The 19,964-nt window shown below is 32.3% G+C and overlaps 1 protein-coding gene across 1 annotated transcript; it reads left to right on the top strand.

Annotated features, from left to right (window-relative positions):
* The first annotated feature begins 244 nt into the window (after window positions 1-244).
* LOC143043468 (uncharacterized) lies at window positions 245-12,515 on the top strand. The gene is made up of 6 exons (XM_076215753.1): window positions 245-370; window positions 6,612-6,697; window positions 9,433-9,541; window positions 10,488-10,585; window positions 11,388-11,507; window positions 11,909-12,515. Exons 1-6 carry the CDS (start codon window positions 279-281, stop codon window positions 12,496-12,498), a joined length of 1,095 nt encoding a protein of 364 aa, XP_076071868.1. The 5' UTR covers window positions 245-278; the 3' UTR covers window positions 12,499-12,515.
* Window positions 12,516-19,964: the final 7,449 nt, after the last annotated feature.

Here is a 19,964-nt window from a genome sequence, read left to right as displayed (position 1 = left end):
ATTTACCCGAATTAAAAGTCTTAATAGTGTGCCATTTTCAATTCTATTTACTATATACATTCATCAGACAAAATTTAATGAAAAAATAAAATCAGGAAGATATTGATATTTTTTGTGGGGGTTTAGTAGATATACATATTATTTAATGGAGTAGACAACAATGATCAACGTTTCCGTTAGAATAGACTGATTTATTAAAACAAAAATAATAGTACGACGTATAATTGATTATTTCTTCCTTCATGTACATTTTTACCCGTTTTTAAAAAAAAAAAAACATGAAAGGTTTAATAAACCAGTTTATATTAATTTCTATATCTGGATATTTCTACTGTGCAAGATCAATAGGAGTTTGCAGCAGAGTAAATAGGTAATATTTTTTTTTTAATGTAGTGTGTGTATTCATTCATTAGATAACTCATACGAGGTATACATTCAAATTGATTTTTTTTGGTAAATTTTTGGAATGCATTTTCTTATATCTTTATCAATCACTTAACTTTATTCCCACGAGGATGCAATGTGTCAATGCAAGATCATCACGATCATCACGATGGCCAAGTCCGAATGGTATAACTATTTTACATCCCTGCTGTTCTAGATTAGATAGAAAAAACATTAACGCTTCATAAACTGTAGTCTAAAACACCACCCCATCATTATAATATACTAAATATATCACTATATATTAAAAAAAACCTTTGCGTTCCCCTGACACAATGTTTAAATACTAGCATGCTACATTAACTATTACCTAAATTTAAGGAAAGCATGCACAACACATACACTCAAGCTAGGGTGATCTGGTAGGGGTGATCCGGATCAGATCACCCCTGTTAGAGCAAAGAAGCTTGGATGTAACAATAAAAAGACGACTAAGTAGTCTAACAACTGTATCACTAGCCTGTAGACACTGAGATTGTGAGTTCGAAACCCGCACATTGCAGGTGCGCTCGACTTTAATATTAATTGAATATCATTGTCAGTTTTCCTTCGGTGGTGCTATCCAGGTATTCCGGTTTCTTCTCACTAGTGTGTAAAGGGGTGATCAATCAATCTAAGTAAGAATATAAGTCAATATGTGTCATCTGCTTCCCCCAATAAAACAAGTATTTGATCTGGTACCAGTTGACAACTATAGGGGAGTGATAATGTCATAAAGAATCAAACTGTTACTTACGTTCAATCTGTCTTTGGACTTCAATCGAACGGTATTTTTACTGCATAGCTACAGTTTAGTAAAAGATTTTAGCTTTGAAATGACAAATCATGGTAATGCTACTGAAATACGTTTAGATCCTGTGATTAAAGTGTTTTAAATGTATCCATAACTAGCGTCATGATAAGCGCGAATAAGGCAACAAACCAATTGTTTTTGGAAACCAAACCATGATAAATTTAAAAAAAACTGAAGTAATCACTCCCCTTTGAATTGATGTGGTTCCCTGGAAGGAAACGCTTGTGTACAAATCTGATGTTAAATTGCTGAGAGCCTCAAGGTAGACTACGTGTGTATTACAAAGGTTTTCAGTGTAAAGTAAATATTTACCGTATCTGCTACGAAATAATTTTCCCGGGCAGATGTACACAAAGACGGAAATGATGATACTAAAAAAGCATCAATGCATGCATTAAATGCATTTACAAAAAGCATCTTTAGCACACACACACACACAAATCTTCAACTGCACATAACATTTGTATTCGTCATTGTATGAAGTTGTGTTTTGAAAGAGGGATTTCCTATAAAACATCCCCCCCCAAAGATCTTGAAATGAACACATAATAAACTACGCTGGTCATTAGCACTACTAGTATGTGGTATATAACAATATTCGTGGATTTTATGTGAAAGAAGAAAACGCGACACCCGTTTTCAACTTTATTCATTAAATATCATAACAGAAGAATTTAAATAACATTGAATCCATAACTCTTATTTTCGAGCAAGATTGCCAAGACCATAATTATAGCTTATTCACATATGATTTAAAACTTACGTGTGAATGAACTAAAACGTGTTACTTTTTTGGCAATATCAGGCCCAATGGTTAAATATTGATTAATAACATACATACCCGTATACGGGACGTGTTTGGCTCTAAATAAAAGGCCTCGTCCTGAATATACATGAAATATTTGTCACTGGACGTTAAGCAACCAACAATCAACTAAATAAAAGGAAATTGTGTGCACTACTACTCACTAAGCACTAATGTTTTATCTATAAAGGTACATATGTCTACCTTCTCTGCGGGTATATGCACGGCCGACACTCGGCTAACCGAGAGATTGGTCGGTTAATCTATATTGAGTATGCGGCTATATGGGCGATTGGTCTGTTAATCGGGTTGGTTATACGTCTGTTAAGAGTAAAACGCTTAATTTAATGTTAAACTCTATTAAATATACAGATTTTTGGCATGTTATAAGATCCAAATCAAAAAAAGAAAAGTGTCTGACAAAATGATATCTATCATAGAACATTTTGCACTTGTAAATACATTTCTTAGTCTGCGCAGTTTTCAATAAAACTAAAAGGCGTCGCGCAAGTATGTAGTATTTATGCTTATACGCATAGCAATTTTTTTAATAAAAGGCGAAACAAACAAATTTAGATATCATTTAAAGGACACAAAATAGTAGTTTGGTTTTGACATAAGTAAATATTTCATAATTGTAAAATAACGTGAATAATACCACGTTTTAGTAAAAATTATGGGAATAAAGTCTGTTAATGGGTTGGACAATTGAAATTGTGTCAGTTAAGAGTTATTTAGCCACGACAATAATTTTGCTAGCTTTATATTTTCCCCTTGAAAAATTTAAGAATGAGATATTCCTGAGTAAACAAAAATGACAGTACGGTGCCACAGTATCCTAGAAAGAGCATTTTTATTTTGACTTTCTTTGCATTTTATTGAAGGGTGTGTCACTTCAATATAGCGTGATATCGATTGGCCTCTGGAATATGCATGATTTTTTATTGACGTTTTCAATCAGCCTTAGTTTTTGTGTCTGTTCGAAGTAGCACGTTCTCAATTCCGACTGAAATTGTCTTTCTAATACAACACAGGGTACATATAACGTGTTCTCGTTCACATATGAACATGATATTTGTTACTGGACGTTAAACCCTAATTCGTGAGCATCATCCAATTGGTTCTTTTTTTCTATTACTTAATCATATGTTGTTTACAAATCACTCTAAAGAAGTAAACGGAAAGGAGCGAATGCAGCTACAAATGGTTATTTTAAGTTTCAATTCATTTTATTCCGTTTAGTTACTTTCTACATAAATGCAGAGGAGAACTACAGTTGTCTATGGTGGCCGGTGAAGTCCATTTCGCGTTTCCGCGATTTCGCCTTTTCATATTCTATAGGGCGAAAACGCGAAATCGCGAAGTCGAAAACGCGAAGTCGAAAACGAGAAATCAGTTTCGCGTTTTCGCGTTTTTGACTTCGCAATTTCGCGTTTTCGCCATATAGAATATGTAAGGCGAAAACGCTAAAGCGCTAAAACGCAAAATGGCATTAACCTGCCACCATAGTTGTCCGCATGTAAACTTCTAGAATTTGTCACCAATATAAGTACATCGCAATCCGTTACTGTTTCAACAGCCATCGGTGTTTCATGTGTGTATTCTTAAACAAGTATTATTTTTCTCTCGTTTTTAGCAATGTATCACTCTCTACTGTCCTCATATATTATTCTATATTTTGCGTTTCCATCCAGATTATCGTGTATACCATGAGGGTCCGGATTGGGGGTATTGTTTATTTCTGTATTCTTTAAATTGTCTTTTTTTTCTACATTTTATTTATCTTACTCATTATTTTTTCTTTATTTTTCATATTTTGTCATCCCGATATATTTTACTTACTGATGTTTAGTTACATTACGACATTTATCTCTGATTTATATACTGGTTACCAATGTAGATGACAAATTTGTGTCATTCATGACAATTAAACAGAATCAACATGATATATGCGATCATTCTTGGATGAAATTAATATTACTTTAATATTACACTTTTTGAAACCATTTTTATCAATTTTCAATTTCATGTGTTATTTCCGTATATGTTATGTTTCATTGCTCATGTGTTGTTTTCGTATATTTTAGCCGCCCGTCTTGAGCCTACTCATTTGATCCGATAACACCCCATATAGCAATAAAACTATACTTTTATTGCCATTTATAACTCTTAACAGACCAATTAACAGACCGGGTTTTATACATCCGACCCATTAACAGACCAGGTTTTAAATAAAGATTGATTTATGTCACCAAAATACAGATTTTCGTGTAGATTTTATACACAATGATATCAATATGGTTAACAAACATAATGCCTTTCTTTTTTCGATGTTCAAAATATTGAATGCAAGTAAATTTAACCAATGTGTCATTTTGTGTACATTTTATGTGTGTAAAATGTGTATAAATTTATTGATGAGTAACCCGCCTTTTCATTTTATAGATCGTACATCGAAGCTAGAAAAATAATAATTACACCACTGAATTCAGTACCTTGAATTGTTTTGTTAGACATGAATACTTTTTATGATGAAAATATATTTAGAAAGTTATACAATGAAACATGCTGAACTTTCAATGATTTTTTCGATAACACCTGATTAACAGACTTTAGCCAACCCGATTAACAGACCAACCGCCGATATAGCCGCATACTCAATATAGATTAACCGACCAATCTCTCGGTTAGCCGAGTGTCGGCCGTGATATGGTTTCAAACAATCTAATATACTTTTAACGTACTAGTATCCGACAAAATGGTCAATTAATAGTACATATGTATGTAAAGTTAGCGTAAAAGCAACAAAGTCTAGGAACTCATAAACAATGACTAAATAGATCGAACAGATAACAGAACTTATTAAAGTTGCACAGCTTACTAAAAAAATTACATAACAATACCTTTTCTATAGAAACCTAATTGAGCAAATCAGTTATAAAATATGAAGAGCCCACCCCGCCCCCCTCCCCCCCCCCCGCCCCCCTGTGTGTTTCGTATATTGGTTGTCATCATTGTAGTATAGGTAGTATATTTATTCGAAGTAAATTCATATAATTCCAAAGGTGTATGTATTCGACAGTTTTATCGACTATCGTTTATTTGGTTCTCCATCGTCCTTTCCTTGGTATCTGACATGACGGACGCCATAATTTCATGCAGCCGTCCTTGTATACTATTGGATGGAATCAAATTTAATTATGCTGGCCCACAAATTTAGACTTTGTATAGTGTACATGCCCACTGGATGAAAAGCTGATTTGGTGTTTATTTCTCGTCATGACGTAACTGACATCATGCGACTTGGCTGAGGCAAATGAAAGCAGAACATTGACATTCCGTCACATCGGAAATGAACAAATGGAACTTACTTATTAAGCTTACTCTCAGGATTGATGCAACCACTTTTCCAATATCCAGTTAAAAGTAAATAAACAAGGGAACTTTTTATAAGAGATGGTAAAAATGGCAACTTTGGTATAATTGAATTGTTTACATCTGTTTCTATGGCCTGAAGTTAATATTTGTTGCATGTAATATACGTTTTTATACGCAAATTAAAGTATGGGGCTTTTATATAAAAGGCATGTACTATTATAGAAAACGGTGAAATTGAAAAATAGATCTGATTGTTCACAGTGTACTGTAGCTGGAAATAGTCGTATAACTATAACTCCTCTCTAAGGAGAGCGGCGTGTCGATGTTATATCACCTCGATGACCGTAGTCACATCACGTTCGAGTGGGCTACTGTTTTGCATCCCTCGTCCTCATGGGGTAACTATTAAAGAACGCCACACATGCATTATAACATATGTTATGTATTTATTACTTTAAGGTATATACATATCCTTTATGAGCCGCTGATACAATCATTTAATATGTTAAATTAACTCATGGCAACAGTTTATACCTAGTCGAAGTATATCAACAATACAGTTTAGCGATACATGTACTCTATATTCATGATATCAAGAAATGAATTTATTTACATTCAATAATTGTTATTTTTCTGAAATTATGGATGTTCGCTACTCAGCTTCAAAATAGCAAGGTTTTTTTTAAATACTGTTACATGTATCAAGTGATAGTTTACGGATAAAGAAGCTTATTAAGCAGAACAAAAATAAGGGTCTGAGTGCTTGCTTTCGAGATATTAGCCATTGCAAATTTGGCGGGAAACAATTCACTCTTAGTTTATCATATATTTAATATTGACACTTTTTTTCTTTTTAAAACGATGAAAAAATAACAAGGATTTAATAATATTTTCAAAGATGACATATTAAACCATATATTATCATCAAAATATTGAAAGAAAAGTAGGGGTTAGTGGTCAAATTTGTTAATGGCACTACGTGGATAAAACGTCCGAAATTGTGACAAAAATTCAAAAACAGGAGGTGCGAACATCCTTTTTGATATATTTTTAAGAAGAACTTTTATCCTTATAGTACAAGTAATCAACATGTTATATTAATGTAAAAAAGAAAATGTGCGTTCGGTTTGTATCTTCTTTTTTCTCTTTTTTTAATGCATGTTGTATTAATTAGATAATTTACAATTGCAGCCTTGTATCTAATAATGGTGTGTACTACTACAGGAACGAATTCTGTTGTGACAATTATGAACGACACGAAAATGGTAGCTGTCTTGGTATGGTATCTTTTTAAACTATAATTTAATAAGAAATAACTACATGTATAATGAACAATCTCCTCGATTTAAGACTAAAATCGCCAAAGTGGTCCTTAATAGAGCTGTGACAAATTAAGACTGAGGAAATCAATATGTTTATCGTTTTAAGAGTTTTATCATGTATTACAAAACAGATATTTCTAACTTTATCTTGAAAGTAGATATGGTAGAGAATAATGTTCAAAAATGTAATTTTACCATCAGAAATGGTATTCTGTATGTTAATATAAAAATAAGAATAAAGATGCATATAGTCTTCAACAAAATGGTGTGTCTGTTTAAAATATGTAATCCAAATCACTCGAGTCTGTACATGTTTGTTTCATCTTAATCTCTTGAAGGTACATGTGCACTAAAAATCAATAACACCGAGTGGATATGGTAATATGTTGAAACATAACTCAATTCTTACAAATGAAGTCTTGAGAATAATTCAATACTCGTTGATTGTTATTTAAAAAAAAATGAATATATTACCCTGAATTTTGAATTTAGTTCGAATAGCTGGAAATCTGATAATGAAAAATACAATCTGGTTAAATCACATTTAATATAATAAAATATACGTACACATTTTTGTCTATTATAAAATAAACAGGGGGTATTTAAAATCTTGTGCATCTTGAGCTGAATACTAATAAAACGCAGACTTGTAGTCATTACTACATAACAAGTCCCCTCACAAGTATGTATGAGCACATTTGGAAAGATTATGAATTACACAATCGACATGGTCTCTTTTAACGATTTAGTTTGTACAGACTCACGAAGAAAGCTATCTTAACAATCAAAGACTCAAAGAGCAGTTATTAAAATACGACTTAAATAGCTCTTGAGTTTGTTAAAGCACCTGGAATCCCGCCGCATTTCTGTGTCTGTCCCAAGTCAGGAGTCTCTGGCATCTGTTAGTTAGTCTTGTGTGGGTTTTTAAAATTTTGATTCATTCATATGTTTCGGAGCTTAGTGTGAAGTCCATTTTCACTGAATCAGTACGAATTTTTATTAAAGGGCCAGTTGAAGCCCGCAGTTGTGTCTGGTAAGGAATTTTGTCGCTTAGTTGAAGACCCGTTGGTAGCCTTGTGCTGTTTTCTCTCTTTGATCGGGTAGTTGTCTCTTGAAAATTCACCGTTTGCATTCTTACTTTTATTGTAAGAAGTCATAAAACTTTCGAGTCAGTTTTTTGTACTCATACTCCAAAATCAGCCAATCAAAATGCTTGATTTCATGTTTCGAGCATGATTTGTGTGCTCCGAGCACTGAGCAAAGTTTTATCACTTCAACCCAAGATTATGGGTGGTAAATGTCAGTGAAACAGCTACCTTACGACAAAAATTACCAAAAGAAATCTATAAGGCAACCAACAGTGTGTAAGGTACGGTACACATTATGGCCATTCCCTATTATCAAAGGGTAGATATTTAATTTATATGAAATAATGTATGAATAAAATTTATATAAGTTACACAACGAATGTAATGATTTTGTATTAAAAAAAACCACTTGCTAGTTGCTAATGAGAAAAAGTGTGGTGTATCACTATATGTCGAATCTATGTGTGAATTGATGATTACTAATAGTTTCCTTGATAGTGAGGTTATTTGGTTGACTAGTAACTTTTTCAAATATTTTATGAAAAGTACCTAGTAATTTCCTTTGTTTCAAATTAAATCATTTCAATTACATCCGAAATCAATCATACTGCACTACCATACGGGTTAAAATTCACTACATCCTATCTTCCGTTTCGGAAAGGCTATTTTTAAATTCTCATGAAAACTTAAACATATTTTACAAAAACTTCCTCTTTATTCAACGCTGTATTACTTAACAATGATCCCAAAAAAACCCACACAAAATGAATTGAATACAAATTTAATTCGTACTGAGAGCGTGTGAATCTAAGGTATCCCAATGTACAACTAAAGCCTTGAAATTGACATGTATGATGAGTTCTAACAGTTACTGTGGACTGTTACCTTGTGAACTATCACGTTTAAATAGATATATGTCAATGAGACAACTGTCCACCCAAGTCACAATTTCTAAAAGTAAATCATTACAGGTCAAGGTAGGTCTTCAACACGGAGCTTAGTCTCACACCAAACAGCAAGCTATAAAGGACCTCAAAAATTACTAGCGTAAAACCATTCAAACGGGAAAACCAACGGTCTAATCTATATAAAAAACGAGAAGTAAGAAACACTTATTGAACCACACAAACAGACAACAATCATTGAACATCAGATTCCTGACTTAGGTCAGAGTGCAAACAAATGCAGCGGGTTTAAACGTTTTAATTGTACCAAACCTTCTCCCTTTTCTGAAATTATAGTAAAACAGGGCAACATAGAAAGACACACTATAAATATCAATTGGAATGGCGTAACTCAATAAAAAAAGTAGTTACACAAATTAACACACAATGAACGGATACATTTGATCAGTGATACAATGTAAATACATAGTTAATAAAATAAGGGATGAATAATTGAAATAAAAGTATAAACCGGTGTGAAAATGTTAAGCAATTTTAGAAAAAAAACCATCAACTATGAAAAAAATCACGTCAAAATCTGTTTAGTCTGTCGGTCTCGTTCAAAGCAGCCATCCTCCTTCTAATAATTATAATAAAAACCATTAAAAATTAAGTAGATTTACATGCATACAGCTTCTTTTATTTTGTCTGTTTATAGCTTGTCGTGTTGGATATACATCAAAAGCAGGATTTGGTTGCACTCCATGTCTCAAAGACACATTTGGATTCAGATGTGCTGACAATTGCAAATGTGACCAGAGTGAAAGGTTAAACATGCTATTCTATACAGTCACATTTGATTTCACTTGTTAGTTATTTGCTCTTTCAATACATTTTACGACAGGGGCGATGCAAAGTCGACGTTTTAAATTATTTGTAAAACATTTATTATTGTTTTGGTCTTTTTTATGACTATTTTGTATTGTTTATTTGTTTTACATTTCCGTTTAGTTTTTTGTTTTGCAAACGGTGGAATGGAACGAACAATTTCACGAATTTGTGTTCATACCATTTGTAAAACGGAAAGTAGCGGATAAAGATATGCATGTATCCATTTTTAAACGGTAAATTATATCTCTAAAATTACTACTTTTACCATTAATATCGTGTTTAGTACGGAGGCACTTTAAGAGCATATATAGAATCGACCTGTTAAGAGACCTCCAAATCTTTATTTCAAATATACGCAGTACAATTTTGTATTTTTATAATCTGATAAAGACAAGAAAAGGAAATTGTTAACCTCGATACAACCTAAAGCTTCGTATGTCCAAATTAGCCAACATTTTTTTTAAGAAACCAAATTTACGTATTAAAGGTAATAAAGTAAAACAAGAACGATGCTCGACATGACATCTGTAAAACTCTGCATAGCATATAACAGAAACGCATTTAACCATCTCGTGATAAAGAGTGACCAATTATGTTATCACGCATATAATGTTAGATGTATTCTCAAATACAGTGTAAAAATCATTTCAAATAATGCAAACATAAATAAAATATATAATGGCTTTGATATAAGGTCAAGACAAATGAAAACAACAAACAAACTCAAGAAATTAAAACATATTTGAAAGAAAAAAAAACATGTTTTTTCATAGTTAAAATTCTTTATTGTCCGGATCCATGTTAAAACTTATTTTTTTAAAGGTTTGTTTGCTTTTTTATCAAATTTATAAGATTTTATGTAAATGTTATTTTTTTCAAAAGGTGTGACAACGTGCATGGATGTGTCAGTGGACATTTTTCAAATAATCTTTCGACTCAAAGTAGCGTCATGAGTGCAAATATAACACAGAATGGTACATGTATGTATACTATACTATCAAACTTGCATTTACAGTTTATAGTTCGATATAACTGATGAATTCATGTGAATTTTGTTTTTTTAAACAATTAAGCCCACAGTTTACATTAATTTACAACAAAAAATTGTTTCAGCAAATCTAATCTAGCTTTATTCATATAATCAATTTAACCAGCTTATGTTCTTTTAAAAGCAGCCATTGGTCCAAACAAGTACATGTACTACAGATGGGTGCAGTCCTAACCTGTACAGCAAGTTAACTTGATAACCAGTCATTTGGACTGGTCAAAGTTAACCTGTGACCAAATTTAGGACTGCTGCTCTGACCAGTCCTAGGACCAAAATCTAGTTAACTTGAAAAGCGGACTTGGTCCTAGGACTGTTTTTATGTCTGCCAAAAAGTTAACTTCGAAACAGGTCCGCTATTGATGTATCCTTAATATGCAAATTTCACTTATATGCGTGTACACAATACTACAAATGTACATAATTACATTTGTAAGGCTTCAATAATCGATTTATAAGTTCTTCTGTTTTCTGTCCTTAATGTCTCAAATTACAACTGTTTACTCTGTGAAGATTTATACTGCTATTCAAAACCACTTTTGTTAGTGGATTTTTCATGTTCCCGTTAGTGCTACATTTTACTAAACATGAATTTAGAACCAAATGGTTAAACAAGTGAAAAAATATTCAGTTAATTCTTGTTGCGTAAATGCGTGTTGTTTCACTTCGGATAAAGTATAAATGTTTTTCGTTTTGCCAAATGATTAACCTTTAAAAGACAATTTTCACTTTTTAAGATTCGAACAAATATCAAACAACCACATCCCATCTGGATACTAATGTTACACCAACAAGAAAGGAACTACACAGCAGTGTATGGACATCACTAAAACCCAAAGAAAATGACAAAAAGAATGGTAAGACTGTATATCTCTACAACTATATGACCTTCCAAATTGGATACTTGTCCTTCAGAATTTTGTGTTATTATCAAAATGGGAACCAGCGAAAGATATCTGAAATTCGGTGGAATGAAGGCGTATTTTAAATTTATTGTACTTGAAGTATATTTTATAAGAATAGGCAATCATAAAAAAACTTAATGTAATTTGCACTGAATTAATACATTTCTAAAATCATATTGTTTAGAGCAACAAGAACGCCGTCAAAAAAGGGGGCATTTCAAGTGCTGAATAATCAAAGATAAGCAGCTAAAAAACATTTTATTTCTTAAAATGAATATGACTTGATATATGCATAATACAGGATGATGGTTGTGTTTAATATTTGTAAAGTATATCTTATCTGAAATTCACAGGTTTTATTGACCAGAGTGTACTAACATACATGTTTACGGCTGTAACTGGCGGACTTCTGCTGATTATAGGACTTTGTCTGTGTCTTATATGCGTTTGTTGGAAGCGCCATATGTCATCCAAAAAGAAGAATATTATAAGTTCAAGATCAGCTGTTCCGCTTACTCTATCATCTGATATACAAGACGATGCTTTGGATTCTCAAGGGACAAGTATATATGGCTATGAAGTAATTGATGAAGCAAAAATGGAGCGGGAAATACCAGTTATTCAAAACGATAGTATTAGTGTTAAAAGTCCGAATACTAGTTCAGGGATTTCTCCTACAGACAGTGATGGATATTTAAACCCCTTCCATTCTATCACTTATAGAAACAGTATTTCATGCAAAGATAATAAAAATAATGTTATAATATGCGAAGAGAGACAATACTTGGAACTTCCCGAAGCAATTCAATGCATAAGTAGAGTGCAGCAAAGAGAAAATTGCGAATTGGTTAAAAATGATTTTATCAGCAAAGATGATGATGATAGCATGTATGAAATTGCCAAAAGTGTAAACTGCATTGGTGACCAAGTTATTATCTTTTAAATAAAGAATGAAACTTATTACATTTAATTTAATACTAAATGAAATTGAGTTTCTAGTTTTTTCTAGTTTTCATTTTAGCTCACATGAGCGAAAGGCCAAGTGAGCATTTCTTATCACTTCGTTATTAACTTTTATAAAAAAAAGATCATCCCCTCTGAAACTACTTTGCTAAATGTAACAAACCTTGACCCCAATCCTAACTGGGTTATTTAGCTTTTTTAAATGACACCACCTGCCTACCATCATGTCCAAAAGTATAAACATATAACATAAGGGTTAAATGCTAATTTTGTCTACTAACTTGAAACCCGATATGAAAAGAGAAATCTGAACTGGCAGACATGTTAAAGTGTTGGTACCTCCCTACTGTCCATTAACGCCAAAGTTGTCTGACGAAAATTATAGAAGTAAGAACCCTTAAATGTCAAATTTTACAATTCTTAAAAAACAATTGTTTATTATTTTGAAAAACTATAAAAGATAAAAAGAAACTTCAATAATGAAAAATGATCAACAAGATCAGATCAACAAACAAATCAACATGGTTGAAATTGTGCTCTACTAAATGTACTATAGGAATTATAGCCTTTAGACAAATATCCTTTACCAATTGTTTGCGATTTTGCTTAGTATCAGGAAAGTTCTGAGTGAATAAAGGTAAACTTTGAAAAGCAAAATTGTGCAGGACAAAATATACAACTGTGTTTAAATGGCCATTCCATAGAGTTATTGCCCCCAAATGTTGATTTACATATATGCGCAAGACAAGATCAACAAACGTCCATCGTCGTTAACTTTAACAAACATTGAGTCCTAATGACCCTTCCTGGCAACCAACATGACCGCCATGGCCAAATATAGATAAAAGGGGTAAAACTCTTATTAACTTGAAAACTGCTATGAATAGAGGAACTATGACAATAACGAAATGATCACAATGTTGAGATCTACCTGCTGTCAATAACGTCGAAAATGTCGGACGGCGTATTGATAGAAGTATAAATTACTAACCTAAATCGTCAAAATATTTTTTTGTCAATTATTTTTGAAAACTTGAATGGAAACAGAGAAATATCTATTAGGGAAAATGATGAACAAGACAAGATCTATAAATAAGTTAACACTAACCATCATAGTTCAAAATCAATATTTGAAGAAAGTGAAAAACTATATTACATTTAAAGACAGTGGTAAGTGGTATTTGAAGTTATAAATATACCTATGTATACTGCCACATGATTGATTGTTGGTTGCTAAACGACCGGTGGCAAATATTTCATGCATGTTCATGACGAATATATATATACTGCTACTACATGTACATGTTGTATGTTCAAAGAATAGGTTAATTTATCAGATTAAAATTTTATATTGATTGTTTCCCCTTGAATGTTTTTTCCAAACATTTACACGTGTTATAACACTAGTACTGTTGTTGACGACTACATATTGTCTTCTTAATGTTTTGGTAATTTTTGTTGTTGGGTTGCTGCCTCGATATCATGTCATTGGTGTTTAACCAATATATTCATATCAATGAAAGTTGTCTTTTCACAACCCCTGTCATACTAGAAATATTTGTGCTATTCAGTATCCAGGTGTATTTTACCAACAATGTAGTACTCATTAGTCAAATCATAAAACTCTATACAAAGTAGTAATACAGCCTCTCACATTTCCAAGCAAGGCAATCAGGACATCAAATACAACAAAAACATGTTATATTATTCTGTGCAAGATTAGGAATTTGGACCTTGATAGTAGTAGACTTTAATAACAATGGCATCTTGAGGGGAATACAGCTGATTTGGGCTACAGTTATGCATAAAACGAAAACGTTGCATAATGTGAGGAACAAGAGTGCACACGCTGAAATGTCTCATCTGATTTAAACAGCATGATTTAATTTATAACTGAAATAAAATTGAGAATGAAACTTGGAAATTTGTCAAAGAGACAACAACCCGACCAAAGAGCAGACAACAGCCGAAGCCCACCAATGGGTCTTCAATGAAGCGAAAAACTCCCGCACCCGGAGGCGCGCGTCCTTAAGCTAGCCCCTAAACACACACGACTGACGTATACTAGTTCAGTGATGATGGACGTCATACTTAACTCCGAATTATAATCAAGAAACTAAAATTAAAAATCATACAAAACTAACAAAGGCCAGAGGCTCCTGACGTGGGACAGGTTTAAAAAGGCGGCGGGGTTAAACATGTTTTTTGAGATCTCAACCCTATACTTCTAGCCAATGTTGAAAAAACAAACACACAACAATACGCCCAGTAAACCTCAGTTTAAGAATAAGAATAAGGAATAAGAATTTTATTAGTATAAAATCCAAACAATAGGATTGTTACTAAAATACAAAACAAAAACAAACAGACAGACATACAGACAGGCATATTAATTACAAAACGATAGACATTAAACATAACAAACATGTAGCATTGAAAGATTTTTTTTTTATTTTTTTTTATAGATTATTAATTTGAATTAAAATGACATTATAATTGTTTCTCTCATTATACATTTCACTTATATAGTTAACAATAATAAGTAAAATATATCACATTCTTCACAGGAAAATATAAAATAAAATTTGTTTTCTTCACTCATTGAATTAAAACTGGGGACAATACTAGAAATTTCATTAAACATTTTGATCCTACTAGTTTTATTAATTTCTGAACATTTTATGATAAAATGAAATTCATCTTCCACCTCTTTATGGCATAAAGGACATATTCTATTTTCTAAAGCTGTTTTGTTGTATCTACCGCGTTCAACAGCCAGCATACTATTACTTATTCTTATTTTAGCATAATTTTTTGTAACATTTTTATCTAAATTCAATAAAAGGTACTTTTCTAGTTCATACTTTACTTTAAATTTTCTGTAGGTTCTTAGTTTATTTCCATTTATTGAATTATTACTTTGAATTATTAATATGTTTAAGAGAAGTCCGAGTCCAATATCAGAATAGGAAACAAAAGAAACTAACCAAAATGACAATAATACAAAATTAACAAAGGACTACTAGCAGTTACTGACATGCGATCCATGTAAATGAGATCAACGTAAAAAAAAACTGCCAGACAGACAAGTCATCTTCACCTTACAATCATACCACACACCAAATACAGCTAGCATATTGTTTATAGTATAGAACATTGACCAACGAGTCATACAATGAGGTCGAAGTCAAGAAAACAGTGTATGATGGACATGTATGTAGATCTTGCAAGGATTCCATATATCATAGTTATCCATTTACTCATGATATGCGAGTATCAAAGATGACAAACAAATAATATTTTACTCATGCTATGACATCGACTGCTATGATGTATGCGTCTCGACTTATGAGAGACTGTTCTTGGTCTAAGAAGTCATGATTCCAGAAAAGTAAATAGAACATACACCAAGTGATTGCAACAGCTCGCTTGCCACATAGAACCTGATGAGCATAAAATGGCGCTTTCTCTTCCTTTAAATATGAATACAGTCTTCAGATCCATTTGTAATTTATGTTAGTTTATCAAGAACAAGTTTTAAAGGTGTGAGCAAATAGGGTTAGTATGGTGCGTCTTTTACTATATGTATAAATGATAGGCTAAGTGTCATTATAGCTATATGCATATATACATGTACATAATTCATAAATATTTGATGTTTAACGGCCGTTGCTGTCTGTTTGATTATTTTCTTTTTCATATGTATCGCCTTATTGTTCGCTGGCTTATTGTTCGCGTGTTGTTGTTCGCTGGCTTATTGTTCGCTTGTTATTGTTCGCTGGCTTATTGTTCGCTTGTTATTGTTCGTTGGCTTATTGTTCGCTTGTTATTGTTCGCTGGCTTATTGTTCGCTTGTTATTGTTCGCTGGCTTATTGTTCGCTTGTTATTGCTCGCTGGCTTATTGTTCGCTTGTTATTGTTCGCTGGCTTATTGTTCGCTTTTTATTGTTCGCTGGCTTATTGTTCGCTTGTTATTGTTCGCTTGTTATTGTTTGCTGGCTTATTGTTCGCTTGTTATTGTTCGCTTGTTATTGTTCGCTTGTTATTGTTCGCTTGTTATTGTTCGCTTGTTATTGTTCACTTGTTATTGTTCGCAAGCTTCAGCCTGGTTAATTCATACACAATATTGGAGACATTCAACATTAACTACATTGAATGATTTAAGATAATTTTATGAACATCAACTTTCACAAATGATCTGCGCCTGAGAAGTTGTCTAAAAAAAGGCTTTCTTGCTAACTGTAATTGGAACTTATGGCACGCTTAAAACAAACTGATGAGCAGTAATTTTTTTGATCAAAAATACAACAGCTTGATTCTTTGCAAATTGTCAAATTGTTACAGAAATTCGACCACTTCTTCTTCCCGTGTAAAGAAGCTAGGATATTTGGGGTTTGCCCTGAATTATGAGGTCGGTAAGTTTCTTCTTATTTTTGTCTTTAAGAGGAGTTCAACAATTTCTTTCTTTCCAGATATGCAAAGCCATATGAAGAGAAGAACATCCATGTATATCACATGTAGAAATGTCAGCTCCTTTCTCAATTATTTTTTTTACAATATGGGTGTGTCCTTCTTCACAAGCCATGTGTAGGGAAGTTTTTCTGTTATTGTCGGTAAATTTGATATCCGCTCCGTCTGGGTTCTCTTTTATTTATTTCGAGTAAGAGATCAACCATGTGTTTATAGCCTTGCGATGCACCATCGATCAGAGGAACTTTAAAATCAAAGTCAACTGTATTTTGGTGAGGGAGTTTCTGTTTAACGGTTTTATCGCTCTTAATATTCCCAAGTAATTCTTTCAATTTTAAGGCCCTTTTCCTGCAGTAGGCTATGATCAATGTTCTGTACTTTGCGTCAGTTTTTTGTATTTAGTTTTGAATGTAACAGTTGTCAAACCATCAATGTGTGCAGAAAAACTATAACGTTGTGTTATAAAAGAGCTCATATGACTCTCCACATATAACTGATGAAATTATAAAAAAAATCTTCATGAAAATGGTGATGTACATTGTGTTTCACCAGAACTGTTACGCAAATCTATTTTTTCCTTCTTTAACTGGTCTCTGAATGAGATTCAGGTCGGTATCGTTTGTTAGATCTAAATGAATTCTTAACACATTTCTATTATGGCATCCTGTACACAAACATTTTCTTGTTCACTAATTATGATCAGCCATTGTTTTTTGAACTTGTTATTAAATAGAGTACTTAAAAGCTTTTGCACAAAACTGAAGACGCAGTCTGTCTTGTTTCTGAACATTCGACAAGTCATCTTTGGCAGTTTTGAGTTGGTCAGAAAACAGGTCACGAATTTCTTTCATAGTTTTTCCTTTTGACAACTTACAAAGCAGTGGGAAATCGAATTTGATTTGTTTGTCATTGAACGTAAAAGATTTTACTGATGCACCTGGAACGTATTTTCAATCATTTTTTCTCTCTCTTCGTTTGTCAAAGGAAATTTTGATAAATTACAGACAAACGATTCTAAATGTTTTTTCAATGGTTCCAAAATTGGGGTCTCGTAAACACTTGTGTTACAAGATATCTTAATTTTTGTTTTTGTCTTTTTTACTCTTTTTCACCATGTTCAAAACCATTCTTTTTCCGTAGGGAGTTTTTTTTTAGAATTAAAGAAGGGGATTGGTCAACATACTGTAAGGCACCATTCCCTACTCATTCTTATATAAAAAAATTTGTTGTTGATATTGTTGTGTGTATTATATGACAAGTACATGCAGTGTTTGAACTGTATATTTTGAAACGGCATAGATTTATAATGTTATTTATTTGAATGTTCACCATATGAAATGTGTTGTTTAGACAAGCAGCTTTAAGTATCTCTAGTCTTTTTGTAATTGTTCATTTTAGAACACAAACAGTGACATAACAGAAATAGAACATATTTTATTCAATTTTATTATTGACTAGAAAATTGCATCACTGTAATATTCTCAATTTTGAATGATTTATGGCACATAAAGTTAAACTTTTCACAGTTTAAATCTTTGAAACTGTTATTAACAAAAATAAATTGGCACGACATACTTCCCAGTATCTGTTTTATATCGCAGACTTTTGTATAAACATAACTTCCATGTTAATTCATTTGAAATTGTTGAAACTTTGGTCCATCGTCATGTTATTATATAAGGCTAAAGTGTCGTCTTCTGCTAGTGCCTCGTTCCAAAATCAATTTGCATTTTAAACATGCGCTGATGTCAATCCAAAGGGTGTTACTATTAGAAAAACGCAATTTGTATGCGTGTTGTAAATAAACTGCGGTTTTTGTATGAAGAAATGTTATTCCTTATATATCAGTCCTTTTGATTGAATCGTTGTTATATGAAGTTTTCCATTGTAGACTTTGAAATGTAAATTACGAGCACCTGTTCGGAGTGTTTATCTTTATGAATGAATGTGTAAATTCCTGCTCATGCGCAGTAGTGATAACATGTCACCTTATCGTTGATGATTATTTATGGCACGCCTGAACCACTTTTATTAATTAATCTTAGATTATCTCAGATAAACTAGGTTTATCTGAGATAATCCCGGTTTATCTCAGATAAACTAAGATTATCTCAGCTTAATTCAAATTTGAAAAAATCCTAGTTTAACTCAGAAAATACATAAAATTCATTATCTGGAGAAAATCCCGGTTTATTTTAAAATATTAAGAAAATCTAGGTTTATCTGAACGATTTTCAGATAATCCTACTTTATCTTCAGATAATTAATTATCTGAATTTCAGATAATTCATTATCTCATTTTCCAGATAATTTAGGTTTAAATATACCAAAGAACAATGTAACGAGTGTTATAATTGGACGACAATCGTTTGCCAGATACCGTCAGATAATTCATTATCTCAATTCCAGATAATTCATTATCTCATTTTGCAGATAATTTATATAAAAAATACCGTCAGATAATTCATTATCTAATTTTGCAGATAATTTATATAAAAAATACCGTTAGATAACTCATTATCTCATTTTCCAGATAATTAAGGTTTATTACGGATTCTAAATATACCATATCTTTATTCTCATAAAGCCAATGCATTACATCAGTACAGAGATAACAACAATAACTATTTACAATATATACAAAACAAAACAAGGAGAGAGGTTACAGAGGTCACTAGCCAGGAGGACAAACACAAGTATTAATATTTTTTATAAATAAACAAAGTTTCTTCAGGACTGGTTTTCGTGTACTCGACATAAGTTCCGAAAATTTAAATGTATTATGTCGTTGTACAACATAGGAGGATAAATACTCTGTACGTTTTTGATCGAAAAAAGTACATTCCAATATATAGTGATATTCGTCACCAATTTGTCGATTTTTACATAGATGGCAAACACGGTTTTCTCTCAGTAAACTTTGCCACCTTCCTGTTTCAATCGGCAATTTGTGATTGGTCGTTCGAAATCGACAAA

The sequence above is a fragment of the Mytilus galloprovincialis genome, chromosome 8 (assembly GCF_965363235.1).
Source record: "Mytilus galloprovincialis chromosome 8, xbMytGall1.hap1.1, whole genome shotgun sequence".
NCBI lineage: Eukaryota > Metazoa > Mollusca > Bivalvia > Mytilida > Mytilidae > Mytilus > Mytilus galloprovincialis.
Note: the sequence above shows the minus strand (reverse complement) of the source record. Positions and strands in the feature narration are given on the sequence as shown.

Excerpts from the sequence above, each read along its gene's own strand:
- LOC143043468 (XM_076215753.1), top strand. The coding sequence starts at position 279 with ATGAAAGGTTTAATAAACCAGTTTATATTAATTTCTATATCTGGATAT. Across the intron at positions 6,698-9,432 it reads CGAAAATGGTAGCTGTCTTG|CTTGTCGTGTTGGATATACA; the intron begins GTATGGTATCTT and ends GTCTGTTTATAG. Across the intron at positions 10,586-11,387 it reads TATAACACAGAATGGTACAT|ATTCGAACAAATATCAAACA; the intron begins GTATGTATACTA and ends TCACTTTTTAAG.